Source organism: Crocodylus siamensis, chromosome 1, assembly GCF_052110815.1.
Source record: "Crocodylus siamensis isolate JL-2025a chromosome 1, ASM5211081v1, whole genome shotgun sequence".
Lineage (NCBI taxonomy): Eukaryota > Metazoa > Chordata > Crocodylia > Crocodylidae > Crocodylus > Crocodylus siamensis.
Genome location: NC_143395.1, coordinates 89,691,102 through 89,713,473, shown reverse-complemented (window position 1 = coordinate 89,713,473; position 22,372 = coordinate 89,691,102). Strand labels below are relative to the sequence as shown.

Below are 22,372 nucleotides of genomic sequence, written 5' to 3'. Positions count from 1 at the left end.
TACCTGGGTCTAGGTCTAATTAATGCTGCTCAGCTCTCCCTTCTCATTCTTCTTTCATCCAACTGTCCACCATCTGCTGCTCCTTAGCAAACAATTCATTGCTTGGTTGTTGAATTTTGACATCAGAACATCAGGGAAAAGCCTTTGCTGCCTAGTTCCCGGTTCCCCTGTTTGTGCTCTTTTCTTACCAATACAATTGTGACAAACCGACAAATCAGTCTATCCAATTTTTACATATCCCTCTTCATTCTTCTTTCATACACCGTGTAGTTTTATTTAAATACCTGATAGTTTTTAAGTATTTTATTTTGTTTAAAAATCCCTGATCCATATTTATTTAGAAAGTATAACTTTTTGTCTGAGTAAATTGTAGTACTCATAAAGGCTCTGGATGACTGCCCTGAGACTGCAATCCTCTTGGTTTTCCATAATGTTGGATTTCATGAGACTTAGTCATAGGATGCAGAAGCTGACTAGCAAGCTAAAACAACTGAAAATCCTTTGAAGAGAGTCAATCATTACATGGGTAAAGGTGCACACGAAGTGCTATCTTTTCCAGTTTCCCGTTTCTTTTAGATTAAAAAAAAATGCTTACAGATTTCTGGTGATGAAGAATGAGTAAATGTAAATCTGCTAATAATGACTGTTTAAAACCCCCCCAAGTATTATACATAATAAGTTTACTTTTCTTTGGAGGTTTATCTGCTCAAACTTCGTGGTTGTAACTTTCTGTTGGTGAGAGCAGGAGTGAAAGGTGTGGTGTAGAGCAAGGCTCAGATGTTTCTCCACCATATCAACTAACTGTATTCAGAGTCAGAAGATATGGGTCTGTGTCTTGGATATGTTCTACCATGGATTTCTGGCCTGTGGTGATTAAACACGGTGATTCAAACATTCGATTCAATCTGTGTTAAAACATTTGCTTCTTACCATTAGTGGATCTGTGAAGTTTTGTAGTACAGATGTAGTAAAGAAGTAGAGCCATACCTGAACTGATGGTTAAGGAAAGAAAAAGAGAAAAAAAACTAAGAAGCCTCATTAAAAGTCAAGTTAAAATATATAGACAGTTGTTAGGCATAGTTCTCTGGGATGCAGGTTGGCTAACACAGTAGTAGCTTGTTTGAAGAATTGTTGAAAGAATAAATAAAAGAATATGTGAAACATTGTTTGGATGATTGAGAGGTTCAATACACACCTTTAGTGATATCTGTGTAAAGAGTCAGAAAGAGCCTACAACATTATTAGAATGAAACTCAGTGAAAAGTTTCATAGTTTCTAGGGTCAGAAGGGACCTGAGCAGATCATCTAGTCCAACCCCCTGCCATGGCAGGAAAGAGTACTGGGGTCAAACGACCCCAGCAAGATGTTCATCTAACCTCCTCTTAAACATCCCCAGGGGAGGAGCCTGCACCACTTCTCTTGGAAGCTGGTTCCAGACCCTAGCCGCCCTGACTGTGAAGTAGCGCCTCCTGATATCTAACCTAAACCTACCCTCTGCCAGCTTGTGACCATTATTCCTGGTCACTCCTGGTGGTGCTCGGGGAAACAGTGACTCCCCCAATGCCTGCTGATCCCCCCTGACTACTTTATAACAGGCCACAAGATCCCGCCTCAGCCTTCTCTTTTGGAGGCTGAACATGTTCAGGTCCCGTAGCCTCTCCTCGTAGGGCCTGCCCTGTTGTCCCCTGATCATACGAGTGGCCTCCTCTGGACCCTCTCCATGCTGTCCACATCCCTCTTGAAGTGTGGCGCCCAGAACTGGACGCAGTACTCCAACTGCAGCCTGACCAGTGCCACATAGAGGGGGAGGATCACCTCTTTGGACCTGCTCGAGATGCATCTGTGGATGCATGACAGGGTGCCGTTGGCCTTCCTAACTGCCTCCCCACACTGCCAGCCCATGTTCATCTTGGAGTCAATGATGACCCCAAGATCCTTTTCCACCTCCGTGCTGACAAGAGGGGAGTTCCCTAACCTGTAGGTATGGTGCCGGTTGTTCCTCCCGAGGTGCATCACCTTGCACTTGTCTGTGTTGAAACCCATCCTATTCTCGTCCGCCCACCCTTGTAACCTGTCTAGGTCTGATTGTAGCCTGTTGCATCCTTCCAGTGTGCCCATGTCCCCCCACATCTTAGTGTCATCAGCAAATTTGAACAGGGTGCTTTTTACCCCTCATCCAAATCACTGATGAAGATGTTGAACGGTGCGGGCCTAAGGACCGAGCCTTGCGGAACCCCACTGCCTACGTCCTGCCAGGTTGAGAAGGACCCATTCACCACCACCCTCTGGGTGCAGCCCTCCAGCCAGTTGGCAACCCATTTGACTGTGTGGGTGTCTACACCACAGCCCCCCAGTTTCTTAATGAGAACGGGGTGAGGGACAGTGTCAAAAGCCTTCCGGAAGTCCAGGAAGACTATATCCACTGCTACCCCTGCATCTAATGATCTGGTGATCTGATCGTAAAAGGCCACCAGGTTGGTCTGACAGGACCTGCCACTGATGAACCCCTGTTGGTTGCCCCTAAGCATGCAGTCTCCTGCTGGCCCCTCCTGGATGTGTGCCAGCATAATATTCTCGAACAGCTTGCCTAGGATCGAGGTAAGATTAACCGGCCTATAGTTTCCCGAGTCCTCCTTCCTACCTTTTTTGAAGATGGGGACCACGTTGGCCCTCTTCCAGTCCTCCGGTACCTCACTAGAGCACCATGAGTGCTCGTAAAGCCATGCCAGGGGACTTGCAATGACCTCAGGCAGTTCCTTTAGAACTCTAGGGTGGAGATCATCCGGGCCGGCTGACTTGAATACATCCAACCCCTCCAGAAGCTCCCTAACTAAGTCCTCGCTAACCCGTGGCTCAGGTGTGCCTCCCCCGGGGCCCGAGGGGGGCCCAGCAGGGAAGTGGCTGTTCTGGTCCCTTCTTAGGAAGACGGAGGCAAAGAAATCGTTAAACATGTTAGCTTTGCCCTCTGGTGTGACAACCAAGTTTCCCAACGTGTCCTGCAAGGCCCCCACATTACCCGGGACCTTCTTTTTACACCCTATGTATTTAAAAAAGGACTTCTTATTGTCTTTAATCTGGGAAGCTAGTCCCAGTTCCATCTCTGCCTTGGCTTTCCTAACTACCCCCCTACATCCCCGAGCAACTACAGAATAGTCCTCCCTGGTGATGACCCCTTCTTTCCATTGGGTGTAAGCCTCCTTTTTAGCAAGGAGACATTCCCGGATGCTTTTGGTGAGCCATGGAGGCTTGTGTGCTCTCCTGCTCCCTTTGATCCTGGTTGGGATTACCTTTCTTTGGGCTTGGAGGATCGTCTCCTTAAGAAGCGACCACTCTCCTTGGACACCTGGCTCCCCTCCCCTCCGGGACCTCAGTGCTTCTCCAACTATCCTCCTTAGCTCGTTGAAGTTTGCCCTCCTAAAATCTAGGGCCACTGCCTTACTGCATGCCTTTGCCACCTTGCGCTGGATGGTGAATTCCAGCAGGCGATGATCGCTGTCGCCCAGGTGGTCGAGCACCCGCAGCCCCCTCACCAGGTCATCACCCGTGGCCAGCACCAGGTCCAACAAGGCGTCTCCCCTGGTGGAGCTGTGCACCTCCTGGGTTAGATGGAGGTCCTGCACTCCAGCCAAGAACCTACGTGAGCGTTCAGACCTGGCTGACTGTTCTTCCCAGCAGATATCCGGGAAGTTCAGGTCCCCCATGACTACCACATCCTTAGCCTTCACTACCTCTGTGAGCTGACCCAAGAATTCCTGGTCAAGCTCTTCTCCCTGGTTGGGAGGTCTGTAGTAGACTCCCACCGTTAAGTCTCTTTCCCCTCAACTGCCTTGTACTCTAACCCAAAGCACTTCAGAGTGCCCCTCCCCTGACTCCTTGCTAATTGACGAGGATGTGTATTGCTCCTTAATATAGAGTGCCACGCCCCCACCTCTCTTTCCTATCCTGTCCCTCCTGTACAGCCTATAGTCCTTAACATTCACCGCCCAATCATGCGTTGCGTCCCACCACGTTTCTGTAATCCCCACTATGTCCGGGCTGGTGTCAGCCAGCAGGAGGGTGAGTTCCTCCTGCTTGTTACCCACACTACAAGCGTTTGTGTAGAGGCATTTGAGGCAAACGAATCAAAATAGCTGAAGGTTACTTATTATTGGAACTAATGGGCCAAAGCCTCAGCTAGTGACGATCAGTGGAGTTCTCTTAACTTCAGTAATGGATGATGATTTTTACTGGGTTTGATTCTGCATAGGCTTCTGTTTCTCTGGAACTAATTTCCATAGAAATAATGTTGAACCCTTAGAAAACCAGTAGTTTTAGCTTGAACCCAGTGAAGTTCTTTATCGAAATGCAGTTATGAGGCAGGGTTTAAGTGAGATTTTAAAAGTGCATAAACCTTGTTTTAAGTCTCTATATAGGGGAAGATTGCATCCCATGCACCATACGTATCTAAGGTAATTTCCATTTTTCACCAAAACCTGCATACGAAAGCTGTTGACTGTACACTAAAAATGTCCACAATCTTATGCAGTTACCCAGTTTTCTCATATTTTGGGTACTATATGTCCCAAAGCAGGTGCACTCCAGTTCTTGAGTTGTAATCTCAGGTAGAGATTAGCATCCTAGTTTAAAACCTAGAACTGTGTTCCAGTTCTGGATCACTCAGTGTGGTAAAATGTCCATTTGAGGCAGCAATTCAGGATTCACATTTTAATGTCTATAGAGGTTATGGGATCTTGTTTCCCAAACCCAGAACAGGGTGGAAATTTAGCTTTGTATTGAAGTACTTTTTTACCAGAGGTCAAGAAATACCACTGGTACTTTATTTGGAGAGCAAAAACGCATTTCTTTTGGCATAGCTGGTAGATGTTGCCACTCAGCTGCATCAATTTGTGACCAGGATTTTTCTTTGTAAAAGCAGTTGCTAAAATTGAGCAGACTGTGGTGGTTTAATCAATCTTTTAGCTTCTTGGTAGTTTTTGTGTTGTAAATATTACGGTATAAATGGTTGATTAACAGTCTATGACTAAAATAGTTCACCTAGCTAGCAAGGGACTATTATGTCAGGGAAAGTTTTGCTCCAAGTGCCTCATTGATACCTTTGATATACATGAAAAGTGAGAGTCACTTTTCTCACTCGCTAGTTGGAAAGTTTAGAACACTGATTCTCAGTCGGGGTGCCTTGATTGTTGTAAGGGTGTAACAATGATTGGCTCCTGTGCAAGGAGGTAAGCCCACTGCTTATTTTCTGACACCACCCCCCCATCTACCCTAGTCCCATGGACAAGGGGGAAACGCGTGGCTTTGCCCTCCCAATCTCTGGCAACCCTTACATAAGCTGTTCTGAGCAGCATGCTCTGCTGTAGGTATATGCAGAGCCACATTTTTCAACCTGGCTCATTCCCTAGCTCCTCAAATCCTCCCAGGCTTGGGAAAAGGGTCTTCAGGGGCAGAAAGCTCTTGACCACAACATGCAAGACCCTGGACAAGCAGCTACAGTAGCAGGGGCTTTGCTTTCCCCCTCAGATATAGAGTGTGGGCAGGGAGGTGGTCCCCTTCTCGTTTTGCCATTCTGGGACTCATTCTGTTGCCTACCCTGCTACCTCTTCAACCACCTCAGTGTCCATCATATATTGTGAGTGTAGCCCAGCACCTCATCCCTGCTGACCAGGTATCCCTGGGCTTTGTCTGTTTGGACCCCTGGGTCAGAGTTCAGGGGTAATTGCCCTAGGATAACTAAGGGTATAAATTAGCCCAGTAGTGACCCATGTGTAGGGGGTAGGGCTGTGCGAAGCTTTGGTAGCTGATTCGATTCAGAGGAGATTTGGCCCGATTCTGCAGCTGACTATCCATATCAAATTGGGAGACCCATTAAGAGGTCCAAATTGAATCGGAAGCCTCCAAATCTATTTAGAGAGTGCTGCTGTGTTTCACCCTGAGAGATAGGAGACTCTTTTGGTCCTTCCTGGGCCCACTGCTCTCCCTTCAAGGTTTAGTACTGTTTCTCCAGTCTCCCCTGTCCCATCTTCTTCAGGACGTTGATGGATAGAAAACTGGCTGGATCAGGATCGGAGAATAGTAATCAATGGCTTTGTCTAGTTGGCATCCAGTACCGAATGGAGTGCCCCAGTGTTCAGTCATAGGGCCACTTCTGTTCAAATATCTTCATCAACGATCTGGAATATGGGATGGATTACATTCTCAGCCAGTTGGCAGATGGCATCATGCTGTCGGTAGTAAGGCTCTACTCATACTTTGGAGGGTAGGGCTAGGATTCAGAGGGACTTGGTTCAATCCTCCAATTAGTCACAAAGAAATGTCATGAAGTTCAATAAGGACAAGTACAAAGTCCTGAACTTAGGATGGCACACAATTTCCAAAACTAATTTCATTTGATTTTTGTCTACAGAAAAAATACTTTTAATAATTCTGTTGCAGAGAACTGAGAGAGGCCATAACAGGTCAACGTATTTTTGACACTATAGAATTCTATTAGAAATCTCTTGGCTTATCTTATGAATCGTGTACGTGCATGTGTGCTTAATATAACTAATATTGCCTAGCACCCTGCCACACCCTTAGAAAGATCTTGCAGGATCCAGGTTGAGAATCACTGCTCTAGCCTTTCAGTGACTGATCATGCCAAAAAGCTACTACTATTCAGAGTTCCAGGAGTATTTTTTTCCATTCATAAGTAGTCCAAGAACTGTTAACCAGTTCCTTGAGGAAGCTGTGTCCAGTGCCTCTTGTTAGAAGAATAAGTTTGCCTAGAGTGAGGTTTTTGAAAGAGGGAACAGGAAAATGGTGATCTTGACATAATATCCCACTCCAGAATTGGGGACAATGAATCATTTGTTTTCTTCTCTGGATTTGAATTTTAAAAAGCTTATTGCAAACAGCTCTAACTTTGGTCTAGCCTAAAAAAAAAGGAGAATTATAATAGAAGAAAATATCGGGGGTATGGCTTAGGATTTAAGTGGTAAAGCTCAGAAAACTTTGGAAAATTAGTTCCTAACCAACTGGGGCATAAGGAGTAAATCTGGATTCTGGAATGTTTCCTTTTAAACCTCTGTACAACATTAAAGCAAATCTGTCCTTGCACTCAACTAACTGCATGTGCTCAGAAGTACTAGTCTGTGCACTAACTAGCAGGTCTGGCAATCTGTATTGGAGACCCTATGATGCACCCTTGGAAAGGGTGTTGGAGGGACAGCCTATTTCTATGCACCAGGGAGCTCAAACATTTTCAACATCATGATCTTTTTCTTGCATTAGAGGTTTAATTGTACAAAAGTACAAGCTCTGTAAAAACACTGATTTTGTGTTTTTGTTAGTCTTAACCCGAATGGAGAGGAAGTTATTTATTCCACGATACACAAAATGAGTCCCTCTTGATTTTACTGGTGTTCTTTCTTAGTAGACAAAGCAGAAGTTATCTCTAATGTACTTCTTTATGTCCGTGTTGCTATCAGGGAGAGAGAGGAACTTTATTTTAGAGTCAAAGCATAAACAAACAACAAGAACCAGATACATGTGAGCAAAAGAGAAATCCTTGGCAAAAACTTATTTAAAGCCTCCTGATGAAACTGAAGTTTTCCAAGGGCTTCTGAATTTCCATCCTACTTTTTGTATTATTTACATTTTCCATTGCAAAAAGATAAAAATCAAATCATGGAAGAGACAGAGTACTGGATTGTGCCTAACAGTTGCTACCTTGTGCTGTAAAAACATAGGGCTCCACAGGAGCTCAGGAAGCAGTGCTTCAGGAGGAAACTAGGAATAGAGATTACCACTGAAGAAACATAAAAAATGGGGAGAGGAAAACCACACAGTATTGTGACAAGCATTTATGTATGTGTTTAATAAAATGAATTGGGATATTGGATGCATTACTTTAAAAGCTTGGTTTGGTATTAATTTGAATTCTTTGAGGTGATTTTATTAAGTTAGTTAAAATTATTAAGTGTAAAAAAAATGTCATGTAAATATCAAACATGTTTTTAATATTATCAAAACTCATTTGAATTGTGTCTTCATGTATTTAATGTTCTATAAACAGGAAATCAGATTTCAACACTGAAATACATTTTTGTAGAATGAACAATTGAACATGTTTAAGCAAAAAAAAAAAAAAAGGATATTAAGAAGGAAGTGTCCATACAGATTTTGAAATAATATCTGTACCCCACTTTCTACTAATTATAGATTTTGAAATTATTTCATTTTCCCCTTAGCAACGATGCTATTCTTATACAGAGGAAAAATAACTGTTTATTTCCTCTGTAGGGGGGTGAATATATAAAGTTTGTTTTTACAGAGAGATGGTAATAAATTAATAAAATTCATTTCTGGTAAGAAAAAAGGAAACTATCTTTTTAGTTAAAAATTATATAGAAGCATTCAGCCTTGTATTGGTGTGGTTGCATAGTACTACATTCTGGATATGTGGGTTCTTTAATGAGAAATCATCTCTGAAAAATAATGTTATTTCGAAGAAATGCCTACTCAGTCTCCTGAAATGTATTCTTTTAAACATTTATTTTTTTAAATACACATTTAATATGATACATAATAAATCCCTTCTTTGGTTAAAAAAAATGAGAGAGAGAGAGAATGAGTAATCCATTGTAAATGTATGGGTTTCTTTGCAGCCATGTTTAAATAATTTATATATTTAACATACATATATTGCCTAGAATTTGCATGTGTGCACATGCACTTGTGTGTGTAATTACATACATGTATGAGAGATTCATACATACACATACTAAAGGACTTGAAACATTAGAGTTGGTAGTTGTTGGTCATTATAAAACTAATAGTGCCCATGTTATGTAATAAAAGATGTCACCCCTTTTTAGTATTGTGCTTCTAAAGAAAATTTTTGTCAGTTCTCGCAGTTCTGTGAATTTCTTAGAGCCATTAATCTTGCAGTTATAAGTGCTAATATAAGTAAATAATTTAGATCTGTGTAGGTGGTACTCTTATAGCACTTTTGTTAAGAAGACTCAGCTTTCATGTCTCTTTTGAAATACCAATATACAGTGCAGCACTGATGTCATGTGTAACATCATTTATAAATGACAATTGTGTTACTCCCTAAAAATACGTAATATTCTGAAAAGGAGGGGATTCAGAAACTAAGAATCTGCATATTTTGAAACTACATTATTGATTCTACAGACTAGAAAAAGTGTTATAATTGTATTCTTGATCTTAAACTAGAAACTTAAGGCAGCAAAATAAGGTGTTTTGTTTTCTATAGTGAACCTATACTAAATGCTGTTGCAAATTAAAATTTCATGGCAGCAAAAAAAAAAAAAGTGTAATTTTTTTTTAATGGAGACATGTTCTTCTAGTATATACAGTAAAATCTTTGCTTTCCAGCATCCCTGAGGTAGGGGGAATTCCGGTCATGTAAATATTCTGGTTTACCAATAGGGGTTTTCAGATAACACAAGGTGGGAGGGGTGGTGGCTGTGAGCGGGGAGGTGGAGGGGTGACAGCAGCCACACATGGAGTGGCAACAGCGCGGGGTGGTGGGTGGCAGCAGCAGCTGCCATGTGCAAACTCCCTCTCTCTTCAGTTGGCTGGAAATTCCAGTTAATAGAATTTCTGGTTACTTAAATGTCAGATGACAAAAATTTTACTGTAATGAAATTTTAACTCAAAATCTGGTGTTATGGAATAAATGTACCTACTTTTATAGGGTTGTAGAAACATCACTTTGTCAAAGCATTTAGTTATCACACAAAGCAGATTAGTAGCTGGGAAATTTCAGTAACACAAAGCAGTATGGGTCATGGTACCATGGGTGAAAATGGTATGATCCTAGGCTAGAAATAGATGTTATTAAATGAAGTGGGTTGGTTTTGCTGGGATGTGTCCTAGCATAGCTGATCCACTTCATTGGGCAAAGCATACACCCTCCCATTCTATTGCCCATTGATGCTGTGGGACACTAGGTGATGTGTTCTTTCGTGGCTTCAGGGGACTGATTATGCATGACCCCAGGAATTCCCATGCAGAATCAGGCCTCTGAAGCTCTATGAGCACCTCCCCAGCTTCTCCTACTTAGAAAGGCACCCCAGGGAATCTAGAAACATTTCTGTAAACAGGGAATGTTTGGGTTTCCTTCTTAGAGATGAACAAATAGGATCTTGGGCACATATCCCTGTTAGTAGGGAAACCCTGTTTTTCATGCTCATGTAGGCATGTCCCAGGATTCCCCAGAGTGCCTCTCTGTAAGCAGGGAAAGCTGGGAAGGCACTCCTGGGGGATGGAGGGGCCCAACTCTATGTGGAAATTACCAAGCTGTGCAGAATTGGGTCCCCAAAACCCCAGAGCACCTCCCTAGGTCAGCTGAAGAGTATGAGCAGTTCTAAGCTGCCCATACTTTTCCATCACAAAACAAATAGCTGTCTGCCACTACATAGCACAAGTTAGTAGCAACTTTGTTGTAGCCACAAATTTGGGGCATTTGTGGCACAATAGGGGCATAGGTGTCTGTTTTATGGTGGCACAAAGGTGATAAAAGGTAACATCTGTTTCTACCCCTAAAGTGCTAGGTTTCTCCAAGTCAATTGGGGCATGTATACAAGGTAGAAATATTTCACCTTAAAATCAGCATACCTAACACATTATGAAGCTCAAGGGAAAAGATAGGAAACTCAAGAGGCAAATTAATTATTGTCCATGGTGTCACAATGCAGAATTACATATTTTGAGCATAATGGTTTCAAGAGTTTCAGAATGAGGAACAACTGCATCCTAAACAGAACTTCCAACCTGAGAATTTGTTTTTCATTGACAATCTGCAAACATTTTACTGACAACCAAACTCTCACTGGTATATGTTTTACATAATGTAAATGTAAGCGTTTTGCCAGGCCCCATTTAGGAGAGCTTGGTTCAAATTCAGGGGTTTAATACCAACCATGTTTAAAAAAGTAAAAGTTTTATTGTCAGTAAAAACAAAAACAAAACCCCAAACAAACAAACAAAACAGGGTTAGCAGCCTTGTTTGCATCAGTGGTTTTATACCATATTGCCACCACCCTTGGTATCCCCTACAGTAGAGGTTCCCAAAGTTTTTATGCTGCAGCTTGGCAAGCCAGGGCCCAGAAATGGCTGCAGCCCAGCAAACCACAGCCCAGCAGTTGCAGCTGACTGCGGCCAGAATTTCCTGCCAACAGGCAAGTTAAGGATACCTCCACATCCCGGCCAGGGGGGTGGGCCAAACTCTGCGCTGCCGCGGGCCCTGCCAAAGAAGCCACGACCTCTCCACTTAGCTTTGGGGGGCCATGGTTTGCCAGTCCTCAGCCACTTTCAGTCTGGCAGCTGACAGTGCTGTGGACCAGTAGCTGACCCGCTGCGGCCTGCCAGTGGGCTGCACCCCAGGGATTGAGAACCTCTGCCCTATAGCACTCCCATTCAGACAGCAGGTCATGCTGCTGTGCTCTATCTGTCAGTTAACTTGCCTCTATCTTCTTTCTGACCATGGAGCTTCAATCAAGCTCTGAATGCTTAGTGTTTTGCAGACAGCTCAATTTATGTATTTATTTATTTTACTGACTTTCCTTTCCCTCCCAGAGCAGATTGGGAGGGGAGTGTACAGGTATTCACCCTTATGGGAGAAACTCTTATAAGGGAGATCTTGTAGGTTGAGACCCAGAAGATCTCCTGGAAGGGGCATGTTTTGCCTAGGGGGAATTCAGTGAACGTTTGTATACATCTTATTTCTACTGAGAGAACAGCAATTCTGCTAGTAAAAATGTAATGTTTGTACACAACCACAGGCATTTCTTCATAAAGGATTGCCTCAGCAGATCTGTGTTCGTTTTGAACACTCAGACCTTCATGTGTGGTAAATCCTAGGATTATTTAAAGCAGTAAATATAGGGGAACAGTACATTTCTCTCTATACAAATCTGCACCTTTGTGGTAAGTGCTTTAGCCCCAACACCTTCAGTGTGTTTCCTCCAGTTCTCTTAGACTCAGTCTAGTTTACTATATGTTTAGTAATTAATCAGTTTAAGTTAGGAATGCCCAGCTTTAGTTTCATAAAGTTAGATGATTCAGTGACAGGGCTATACTTCTGTGCAGTTTGTTCTCTATTTATGAAAAAGGAAATCTGGATGAAATGACAGATTTTAAGTGGTGCATTTTCTTGTCAGAATGAACAAGAAAATGCACCCATGTTTGTGATGAGCCCATTGACGTGTTCGCTGTTTGCAATGCCTGGATGAGAAGGATGTTCTCTAGCATGCATTATATTTCAACATCTATTTATGAATTCTCTCTCAAACGTATTAGCTTCCTAGGCTTCTCTGAGTCCCTTTACTTACATACGGGAGTTAAGCTACATAAATTCAATGTCCAAGCTGCATCTGTGCTCTTATTTTCACTAGGACAGATCATTTTAGAAAATGTGAGATTGGACTTGCCCCTGAGGACAGTAAACAAGGGGAAGCAATTTCTTTTCCAAGGGAGAAGTAATTTCTTTTTAGTAATTAGCATAACTCCAATAGTTAGAAAGAAAAATTTTGATAGCAGAAGAGTCATTCTACTAAAAGCAAAGTATTTTTGACATTCTTAAGAATAATGGCATTTCTAAAATCTGTGAAAATGGTTCATGGAACTCAGAGCTCAATATTACACTCTCAGCCCGAGGGTTGAGTAAGAAGGTTATTGCTGGGGAGAGAATTTTCAATAAAGAAAATAAGGTTAGTTACTCATAACTGGAACTTTCTAAATAGCATCCTGTGTTCTTTCTTTCCTACTTCTAAGGCTTTGGATAGGATTTTGAATACATGAAGGGAATCGGCCATTTAGATCCACGACTTCTGACAAATTCTAACAAAATCTTTGAATTGGCACACAATTAAGTTTGTTGTTTTAAATGGTGCTGGTTTTAAAATGTTACGTGTTCATGGAGGTGTCAAGCAACAATTTATATATATTTGCCATTTCTGGAAGGTATAGAACTTTTATTGGCTGTACATTTGAAGAACTTTAAAACCTATTGCCTAACATTTTTTTTTTTTTTTAAGTAAGAGAGTAAAAGTATTTTTTTGAAATGTAAATTATTTCTATCAGAATCATTTCTTTCTGTCAGAACACTGATACACTCCATAGCTGATTTTTTTCTACAAATTGTGGGTCATACTTTAATGACACTAAAGGGAAAGAAATAGAAGTGGCAGCTTACCATGTGGTAAAATATTAATACCAATTTATGGTACTGATATGTTTTTTATTACAGCTTCAAAAGACACCCAATTAATACCTGTTGTAGTATTGTTATTTAAATACCTGCTTTTTCTCATTTTTTATTTTGAGTTGGAGAGAAATGAACAGAGATCTGTTTCAGAACGTCATGTACAGTACATTTGATAGCTCTGCTTTCTGACAGGTATTATTTCCAATTACTTGGAAAATCGTGTATTAGTAGGGAGTTAGACTGGTTGCTATAATAAGTCTTTTTACAAATTTCATGATGCAGAGATGGAAGGGGGATATACTTACACTTCTGGAGTTAATACAGATTCTCAAATGAGAGAGAGGAGGAAATGGTATGTGTATTGTATATGTGTTAAAATGACAGAGACTACTTAAGCTTTCACAGAACAGTACTTATGGGCTTGTTGTATACTACAGTTAAAGGTAGTGCCCTGAGATATTGCATGTGTACAATGAGTCTGTAAATTCTGAGAAATTATCTATGAGACATTTAGGGTATTTGTCTCTTGAGTTTACAGACTTATGTAACTACTTTCTGGAGCCCAGTATCACAGTACTATATTTCTAAATATTTTGTTTGGATTCTTCTGGCAGGTTTTTTTTTAGTGAAGTTGTTGCGATATATTCGGCTGTTTCATATAAAAGGCTATTTTTATTTTTCATGACAAGATCCAAAATATTGAAGGAGAAAATGTTAGTGGCAGTGGTGAATTCTACAAAATACTTTCTCTGGCCATTCGTATAACTTTAGATAGATGATCTGTCAATCATTGGGAACTGATTGTCCTAGGGACTGATCTTTTCCCCTCTGCAAAGCTTGAGCACAGCTGCACTTAGTTGTAATTTTTACTGGAAGGGTGGGAAACTGAAGATTTAAAAATGCTGCACCTGCTTACTATAGAGACTTTATGGGCCCACTAATGATGGAACATGAGAGAACATATAGAATAATGCACATCTCAGTAATTTTAATTTATTCAGAAGACCAATGTTTAATATTTTTATAAGCACTTTAAATATCAAAAGCCAAGGAATGTTTTGTGTATATTTATTGAAGGAATGTTCCCTTTAACTATTTCCAGAGTTGTCATGCTCCAACAGACATTTATTAATATTGTTATTAGAAAGTGCTTATGAATTAATGTCATAAAGGACTACTGAGTAGTACTGAATAAGTATATTTGTTGCTTACGTATTGTGCCTCACTTAGAAGCAAAACAGTTAATCTATAAAAGAATTGAATGGAAAGGTTTCTGAGTACTTAGTGGAAGATTTTCCAAAAGAGAAAATTCCCTCCAAAACTTTGATCCTAAGACTTGGGAGAAAAAAAAAATCCCCAAAGAACATACTACCTGAGAAGCCAATAAATAATCTCATAAGCCAAACTGAATCGCAAAGAAAAAGCATCTTAGCCTCACAAAGAGGAGTCATTGGTGTGCCTAGGGAAGAGGAACATTCACAGTTGCAGGCCCCCTTGAACAGGGGTGTTGAACTCATCTGACCCACAGGGTCAAATTAATGGTGAAGGGCCAGTCCTTGGGATGGATTGGGTCCACTGCACTCCTTCCCTCCCTGCCTTCCCCGCCCCCGCAAACCCCTGCATGATAGACCCAGCATACACAGAGCCCACTTGAGCTGGTCCAGGATTGCACTGAACACAACACCTGTGCATGCACCCACTCCAGCTAGTCAAGGATCCATGCTGCATGCAGTGGAGGTCCTGGACAGAGCACTGCATGTGATGCCATCTGGACCAGCCAGGGTGGGTGCTGCATGCAGCACAGGTCATGTGCTGTATGTGGGTCAACTCTAAGACCCAGAGGCCAGATAAAGGAACCCTGTGACCCGTATCTTTGACACCCCTGCTCTGTGCCTTTTGCTTGCTTGTGTTTTATGTGGGAAATCTGGCAACTCTCCTGCCACCACTGTTCTGAGCTGCTGTGACAGAAAATAGGGCAGCAGATAGCACCCTAAGTAGCTTAGTTTTTATATGTTAATATACTACAAAAATCAGATGGAATAAAGCTTAGAATCTGACAAAAGCACCTTTGATTAATCAGTTCTTTTAAAAGGCTAAATATTTTTAAAGCACTAGATGCTTTTTAAAATGGCCACTCTCAATCTTTTTTTTCTTTAAAGATTAACCGAATTTAACTTTATAAACATAGTATTTTCTGTTGAAAATGTATGGTGGATTAACCTTTTTTTTCTTTCAGCATTGATTTATTTTGACATTAAATAAATACCTTAGCTTACAAATATAGGGTTTCTCCTTTACCAGAGCTGGAAAGCTGACGTTTAGTTGTAATGACTAAGTTTAGGAGACAACTGGGCTTCGTGGGAGAAATGTTTGAGCATAAAGGAAGGAAAAAAAAATTGAACAGATGAAGTTTGTATTACACATTCATGAAACGGTGCATCTGTTAGAGTCATTTTTCAATTAACCTTCTTAGAATCTTAATAGGAATGCTTCCAACTCAACCTATTTTTTTTAATCACGATGGTTTTAAAACAGTTGAAAACGAGTTGTTTGCCTTAATTGTAGTTATCCAAGAACTTATTAGTTGAGATTTTGTAATTTTTGGAAATGGCATTTTAATGTATTGCTCTGACACTGGATTCTTGCTCATTCATTTAATTGTAATCTCGTGTACTGGTCATTAATTGATTATAATTACCATGTTACAAAAATTCTTTATATTAAATGGAAGAATTGCATCTTGATTCAGCAACCTGTTTAGAAGAACGTTTTACTGGTTTCAAGGAATGCAGGAATGAACGATTAAACACCACCTGCCACTAACTCTTTGACTGTTTGGGATAGGCTTTTGCGCCTTGCTGATTTGGCATCTCAGTTGGACAGCTGCATGTGCAAGGAATGCAAATTAGTGCATATTAATGTCAATGAAAGCTGCAGACACAAGCCACCACATGGCTATTAAGAATAGGTTAATTTTACTAGGTACTTTAAAGATACAGAATCTCATTTGTGTGGCTACAGACCCCTTTTGACACATTAGCCTTAACTGAGGGATGCCTTTTATGGAAAACAGAATTCTGTTACCATCATGAGTCTAGTTAAAAAACACGTTTCCTTTGATTAGAAGTAATTGACAATGTGATAACATACATATTATATATGTTTTTCTCATCTAACTACACTTTTTAGGGTAGTAATAGTTTAATAATATACTTCTGTAAAATGTGAATGATACTCTGAGAAATTATTAGCAAAAAGAATGTTTAGCAGTTGTAAAACATTTTACATCAGATAAATTAAACCAAATGGTTGATTGGTTGATTTGTTTTCATTTTATTTTCATGTCTCCTTTCAGTATCATTGCAAGACATTACGATGAGAAAAGCTTTCAGGAGTTCCACAATTCAGGATCAACAGCTGTTTGACCGCAAGACTCTGCCTATTCCTTTACAAGAGACTTATGACATTTGTGAACAGCCTCCCCCACTTAACATACTTACGCCTTACAGGTCAGTATGAAAACTAAGCAGAACCTGTCCCTAATTCATCAGTAGTTACGTAGGGCTGCAGACACCCTTTTTCTCAGGTTGAGTAGTACTTTTGATCCTCAACTAGTGCTGTTAAAAACAGTGAGGCTACTTGAGAAGAAAGTAGCAGTGCATTGTTGTCTTGTTTCCCCTGATTTTAGCTGTTATAGTTTGTTCTTGGTGTTTTAGACAGTGTACCTTGCAGTGTGTGACTGTTTAAAGTAGTGATTTGGGGGATTCTTTTGCTTAATGATTGCCTCTGAACACAGGGGAATGGGTATGAGGCCCCTTTATAAATTTCGTAGATTTCATAGACATTAGGGCTGGAAGGGACCTCGGAAGATCATCGAGTTCAGCCCCCTGTCCCAGTGGCAGGAAGTCAGCAGGGATCATAGGATCCCAGCAAGATAAATATCCAAATGTCTCTTGAAGGCGTTCAAAGTAGGTGTTTGAACCACCTCTGGCTTGGGGGCTCAGACAGTAAAGAAGTTCTTCCTTATGTCCAGCCTGAAATGGTCATGGAGATAGTTTGTGACCGTTTGACCTTGTCATCTCTTGGGACGCTCCAGTGAAAAGACGTTCCCCCAGATCCTGGTGAGCACCCCTGGTAAACATGTAGATGGCCACCAGATCACCTCTGAGCCTGCGCTTTTCCAAGCTGAAGAGCCCCATAGCTCTCAGCCACTCGTCATAAGGTCTGTTTTCCTGAACTCTGATCATGCACATGGCTCTTCTCTGGACTCTCTCAAGCTTCTCCACGTGTTTTTTGAATTGTGGAACCCAAAACTGGACGCAGTATTCCAGCTGCAGCCTCACCAGGGCCGAGTGCAACAGGAGAATTCTGTCCTGGGATTTGCTTGAGAAGCATCTGTGGATGCAAGCCAGCATTTTACTCGTTTTACTAGCATCACATTGAAGGCTCATGTTCATCTTGTGGTCAGTCATGACCCCTAAGTCCCTTTCACCTGTAGTGCTAGCCAGCATAGCACTGCCAAGCCTATAAAGATGCTGCAGGTTTTTCTTGCCAAGGTGGAGAACCTTGCGTTTTTCACTGTTAAACACCAACAGATTCTTGCGCACCCATTTCCTGAGCCTGTCAAGGTCTTCCTGGATCACCCTCCTGTCCTCAGGTGTGGATGCCATACCCCAGAGTTTGCTGTCGTCAGTGAACTTGGCCAGTCTATTTCTGACGCCAATGTCCACATCATTAATGAAGCTGTTGAATAGTGTAGGCCCAAGGACAGGGCCTTGAGGGACTCCACTGGTCACAGTGCACCACGACAATCAACTTCCATCAACCGCCACCCTCTGGGTCCTGTCACGGAGCCAATTCCCCAGCCAGCGGATCGTGGTGGGGCCGAGGCTTTAGTTAGACAGTTTTGCCAAAAGGTAATCATGGGTTACCAGATCAAAGGCTTTTTTAAAGTCAAGATATATGACATCAAACTCTTCTCCCTTGTCCAGGTGATAGGTCACCTGTTTGTAAAAGGAAATAAGATTCCTCAAGCAAGACCTACCTGCAACAAACCCGTGCTGGCTATCCCTCAGGATCCCTCTTTAATAATCTTTTCTAAGACTTTCCCTGGGATAGAAGTCAGGCTGATGGGCCTGTAGTTTGCCGGATCCACTTTCCTCCCTTTCTTGAAGATAGGCACCACATTGGCCTTCATCCAGTCTTTGGGCACTTTACCTGAGTGCCAGGAGTTCTCAAAGATCCATGCCAGGGGCTGAGCTATGATGCTAGCCAGGTCCTTGAGTACCCTGGGGTGTAAACTGTCAGGGCCGGCTGACTTGAAGGTATCCAGCTGTTGCCGGCACAAGATGCCTGAGGGAGGCAACAATTGGGTTAATTGCCCGGTGTGCGTCGTGCCAAATAAACACACTGGGGGGAGAAGCAGACAGAGTTTATTTGAGCTTAAGTAAAAGGCACAGGGAGACTGTATTGTCTCAAATCCTGCGCACTTGGCCCTGCAACAGTGTAATTTTATAACTTGGTCAGTTTTCCACTAGTTGGCCCCCCTCTTCCTTCCCTTTCCCTCCTCCCTTCTCTCTCCGAGCGGTGCCCTTGCATTCCACAGATAACAGTTTTAGCTTGCCTGCTTTCCAGAAGGACAGGAGATTACAGGCGCCATAGAAAGGGTTACAAAGGTTGGGCAAGGGGGGGTCCTGGCTCATCTGAGCCCAGAGCAAAAGGACTTCATCGACACTTGTGGTCTTCCATCCCTCTGAATTACCTAGGGTTATGCCCAGTGACACCAACACAGCCTCTCAAGGTGTTCCTTCATGAGGTCAGCATTGATGGAGGGTAAGGAATCTCCCTCACCCAGGCCTCCTTGTCCTGTAATGGGCAAGGGCGTCCTGTGGGACTGGTGAGAGACCGACACAAAGTACCCATTTAGCAAGTTGGCTTTTTCCTGGGTGTCGGTTGTCAGTTGTCCCATCTGGTTTAGCAGGGGTCCAATGTTGCCCTTGCTTTTCCTCCAGCTTCCCACATACATAAAAAAGGACATTTTATTGTCCTTGGTACTTGTAGCTAGTTGGAGTTCTGTCACTTCGCTTTCCTGGTTCACTCCCTGCAGGTCTAGACCAGGGCAGAATATTGCCCCTTCGTGGTGGATCCAGTCCTCCATCCATTGTAGGTCTGTCTTTTTAGATGCAAGAGGTCCACTAGTTCCCTGGAGATCCAGGGGGGCTCCTGTGCCCTTTTCCTGCCTTTCCTCCGAGATGGAATAGACTTTGCTTGTGCATCCAGGATCGCTTCTTTCAAGAGCAACCACTTATCCTTAACTCCCCTCCCCTTTAGGGCCTTGCTGACGAGCCTCCTGAGCTTGTCAAAGTCAGTTTTCCTGAAGTCAAGGACATCTGTATTACTGACTGACTTGCCAGCTTTACGATGGATAGTGAAGGTGATCAGTTTGTGGTCACTGTCACCCAGCTTCCTTTTGATCACTAGGTTGCTAATTAGGTCGTCCCCCATTTCCAGAACCAAGTCAAGGAGCACTTTACCTCTCGTCAGCCTGTAGACTTCTTGCATCAGAGCTCATCCATGCATGAGAGAAAGCTTTGCGACCACTTGGATTTGGCCAAGCACTCTTCCCACGAGATGTTTGTATAGTTGTCTGTAGATGACAACCATGCACTGGGAGCGTGAGGCCTCAGCCAGTTCCCTGATGAACTCCTGGTCATGCTCTTGATCCTGGGTAGGAGGTCTGTAGTAGACTCCCACCATTGTGTCCCCTGTGCTGTGTTCCCCACAGATTTTAACCCAGAGGGTCTCCAGTCATCCGCCCTGGGTGCCAACATCAGCTTGCAGGGATGCATAGCATTACTTGACACAGAGATCTACATCCCCACCCCTTTTGTCCACTCTATCTCTCTTTTACAGGGTATAGCCATCTGTACCTGTGGCCCAGTCATGGGTGGAGTCCCACCAGGTCTCCATTATTCCTATGATATCGTAATTATTTGTGTTAAGCAGGATGACAAGTTCCTCCTGTTTATTCCCCAAGCTCCTGGCATTTGTTTACAGGCACGCAAGTGTCCCCTTAAGGGCCCTTGCCTTGCCTACGGCTCGCTCCAGGGCTGGAGCAGGGGTGGGCTCCCTTAAGTGCCTTGGCCTGCTGGCTTTACAATGGTTGCTCAGTGGGCCAGCAGTGGCAGTGGTCCCTCCATCCCCCCGCAAGCTTAGTTTAAAGCCCAGTGGAGCAGGTCAGCCAGTCTGGCTGAGAAGAGCCTCCTGCCCAGCAGAGAGGTGGAGGCCATCCCTTCTCAGCAGCTCACTGCCTCTCTCACCAAAGAGCGGACTGTGGTCATGGAAACCAAAGCCTTCCCGATGACCCCACCACCATAGTCTTTGGTTCATTACCTCAATTCTCCTCTCCTTCCTCAGCCCCTAGCCCAAAACTGGGAGGATCGATGAAAACACCACCTGCTCCCCCAACCCCTTAAGCCCCAGTCCCAAATCCCTGTAGCTTTTCATGACCTGGCTGGGAGTGCTCCAAGCTATGTCATTTATGCCCACATGGATAAGGAGCATAGGGTAGTGGTCAGTGGGCCAGAGGAGCTCAGGGATCTTCTCCGCAATGTCTTGGATTTGGGCTCCCTGGAAGCAGCAGACTTCCCGAGCTAAGGGGTTGGGGCAGCAGAGTGTTCCCTCAGTCCCCCTCAGGATGGAGTCTCCCATGACAAACACTTTGCATTTTGTCTTAGAGAGAGCATGGGTGGTAGCTACAGTTGAGTCTGTGTTGCCTGCAGGAGCTAGCAGCTTAACAGACTCTGCTGGAGCTGCAAGAAATTCATTCCTATTGCAAAGCTCCAGCGGGGCAGGAGCCTTGGTGTCGTGGACCTTCAGTCCTTTAGTTTTAAAAGGTAGCAGAATCCGACCTATAAGTTACTATAAATTTTCTCCCAGGTAACACACAGAAAAGCTATTCTCAAGTTCCATATCTGTCAAACCTTGTAGTTCCTTGAATGATAAAAAGCCAATGAAAATGTATTTTCTTTAAATCAGATTATGTTGCTATGAGGGAGGACTATAAAGCGTATTTTGTCCTTTGATTTGGATCTTATATGATGAAAACAGTTTCACAAGAATAAGGAAGAAAAGTATGAGCATCATTGTCAGTAGCTTCTGGCATGGCACACTCAAACATATTGAATCCTAACCTTATAAAAGAAAAAATAATTGGAAAGAATTAATCCTTTTCCTTTGGTTCTGTTCCTGACCCAGAATGGATAACCTATGCAATGTAGTCAAATGCATTAATTGTGATGGTTGCACACACAGTTTTAGGGTGGGATTTAGTCTCTTTTTTTATTATTGAGGCTGCATGCTGAATGGTGGTTCTGCATATTATTTCTGAGGCCTCCTGTAATGCAGGAATCTTATGGGGATGGAGACTACCCTGCCTTTCACTGGTGAACAGTATGTTTATCTGGGTGTTGGTCTAGATTATAGCCTCCTTTTCCAATTTACACCCCACCCACTTCCTTTCTATCCCTAGATACCATGGAAACGCCTTTAGGTTCCAGTGGTATGTCTGTATAGCACAAGGCAGTGCCATGTAGAGACACCCTGAACCAGCTCTGTGTGCACTAACCCCAGAACCAAAAGCAGTAAGACTGCATTAATACAGCATTGTGCCAGACTGAACAGCCTTGCAGTATATGGACAATACCTCCTGAGGCTTGGGTGAATCAATTTAACAGCTATTATCTAGCAAACCATGTAAGGGCCCAGGCTGCACTCATTAAGATGCCTATCTGTTGCCTCAGCATTTAGTCCCATATGTTGCAAAATAAATATTATATTCTGTCTTGATCATTTTATTGCAGGGATGATGGAAAAGAGGGTTTGAAGTTTTACACTAATCCCTCATATTTCTTTGATCTATGGAAAGAAAAGATGTTGCAGGACACTGAAGACAAGAGAAAAGAAAAAAGAAAGCAAAAGGTATGATGTTCTGGGCTTAAATAGCTTTGGGTTATTTTTTTCCTGGAAAGCGTTTGCTTGTACATATGGTACTTCCACGGTTCTGCAATTTTAAAAGTTCATTCCTTTATATAGACACTTATAATCTTTCCAGCCTACTGAAACTGACAGAATTCATTCAAACCAGTCAACCTTATT

The 22,372-nt window shown here is 42.6% G+C and overlaps 1 protein-coding gene across 1 annotated transcript in view; it reads left to right on the top strand.

The window, feature by feature from the left end:
• WASF1 (WASP family member 1) overlaps positions 1–22,372 on the top strand; it is a 70,060-nt gene that overhangs the window by 39,179 nt on the left and 8,509 nt on the right. Inside the window, 2 exon segments of the mRNA XM_090037899.1 lie at positions 16,572–16,725; positions 22,078–22,195. Coding sequence (XP_089894025.1) covers positions 16,572–16,725; positions 22,078–22,195 — 272 coding nt within the window.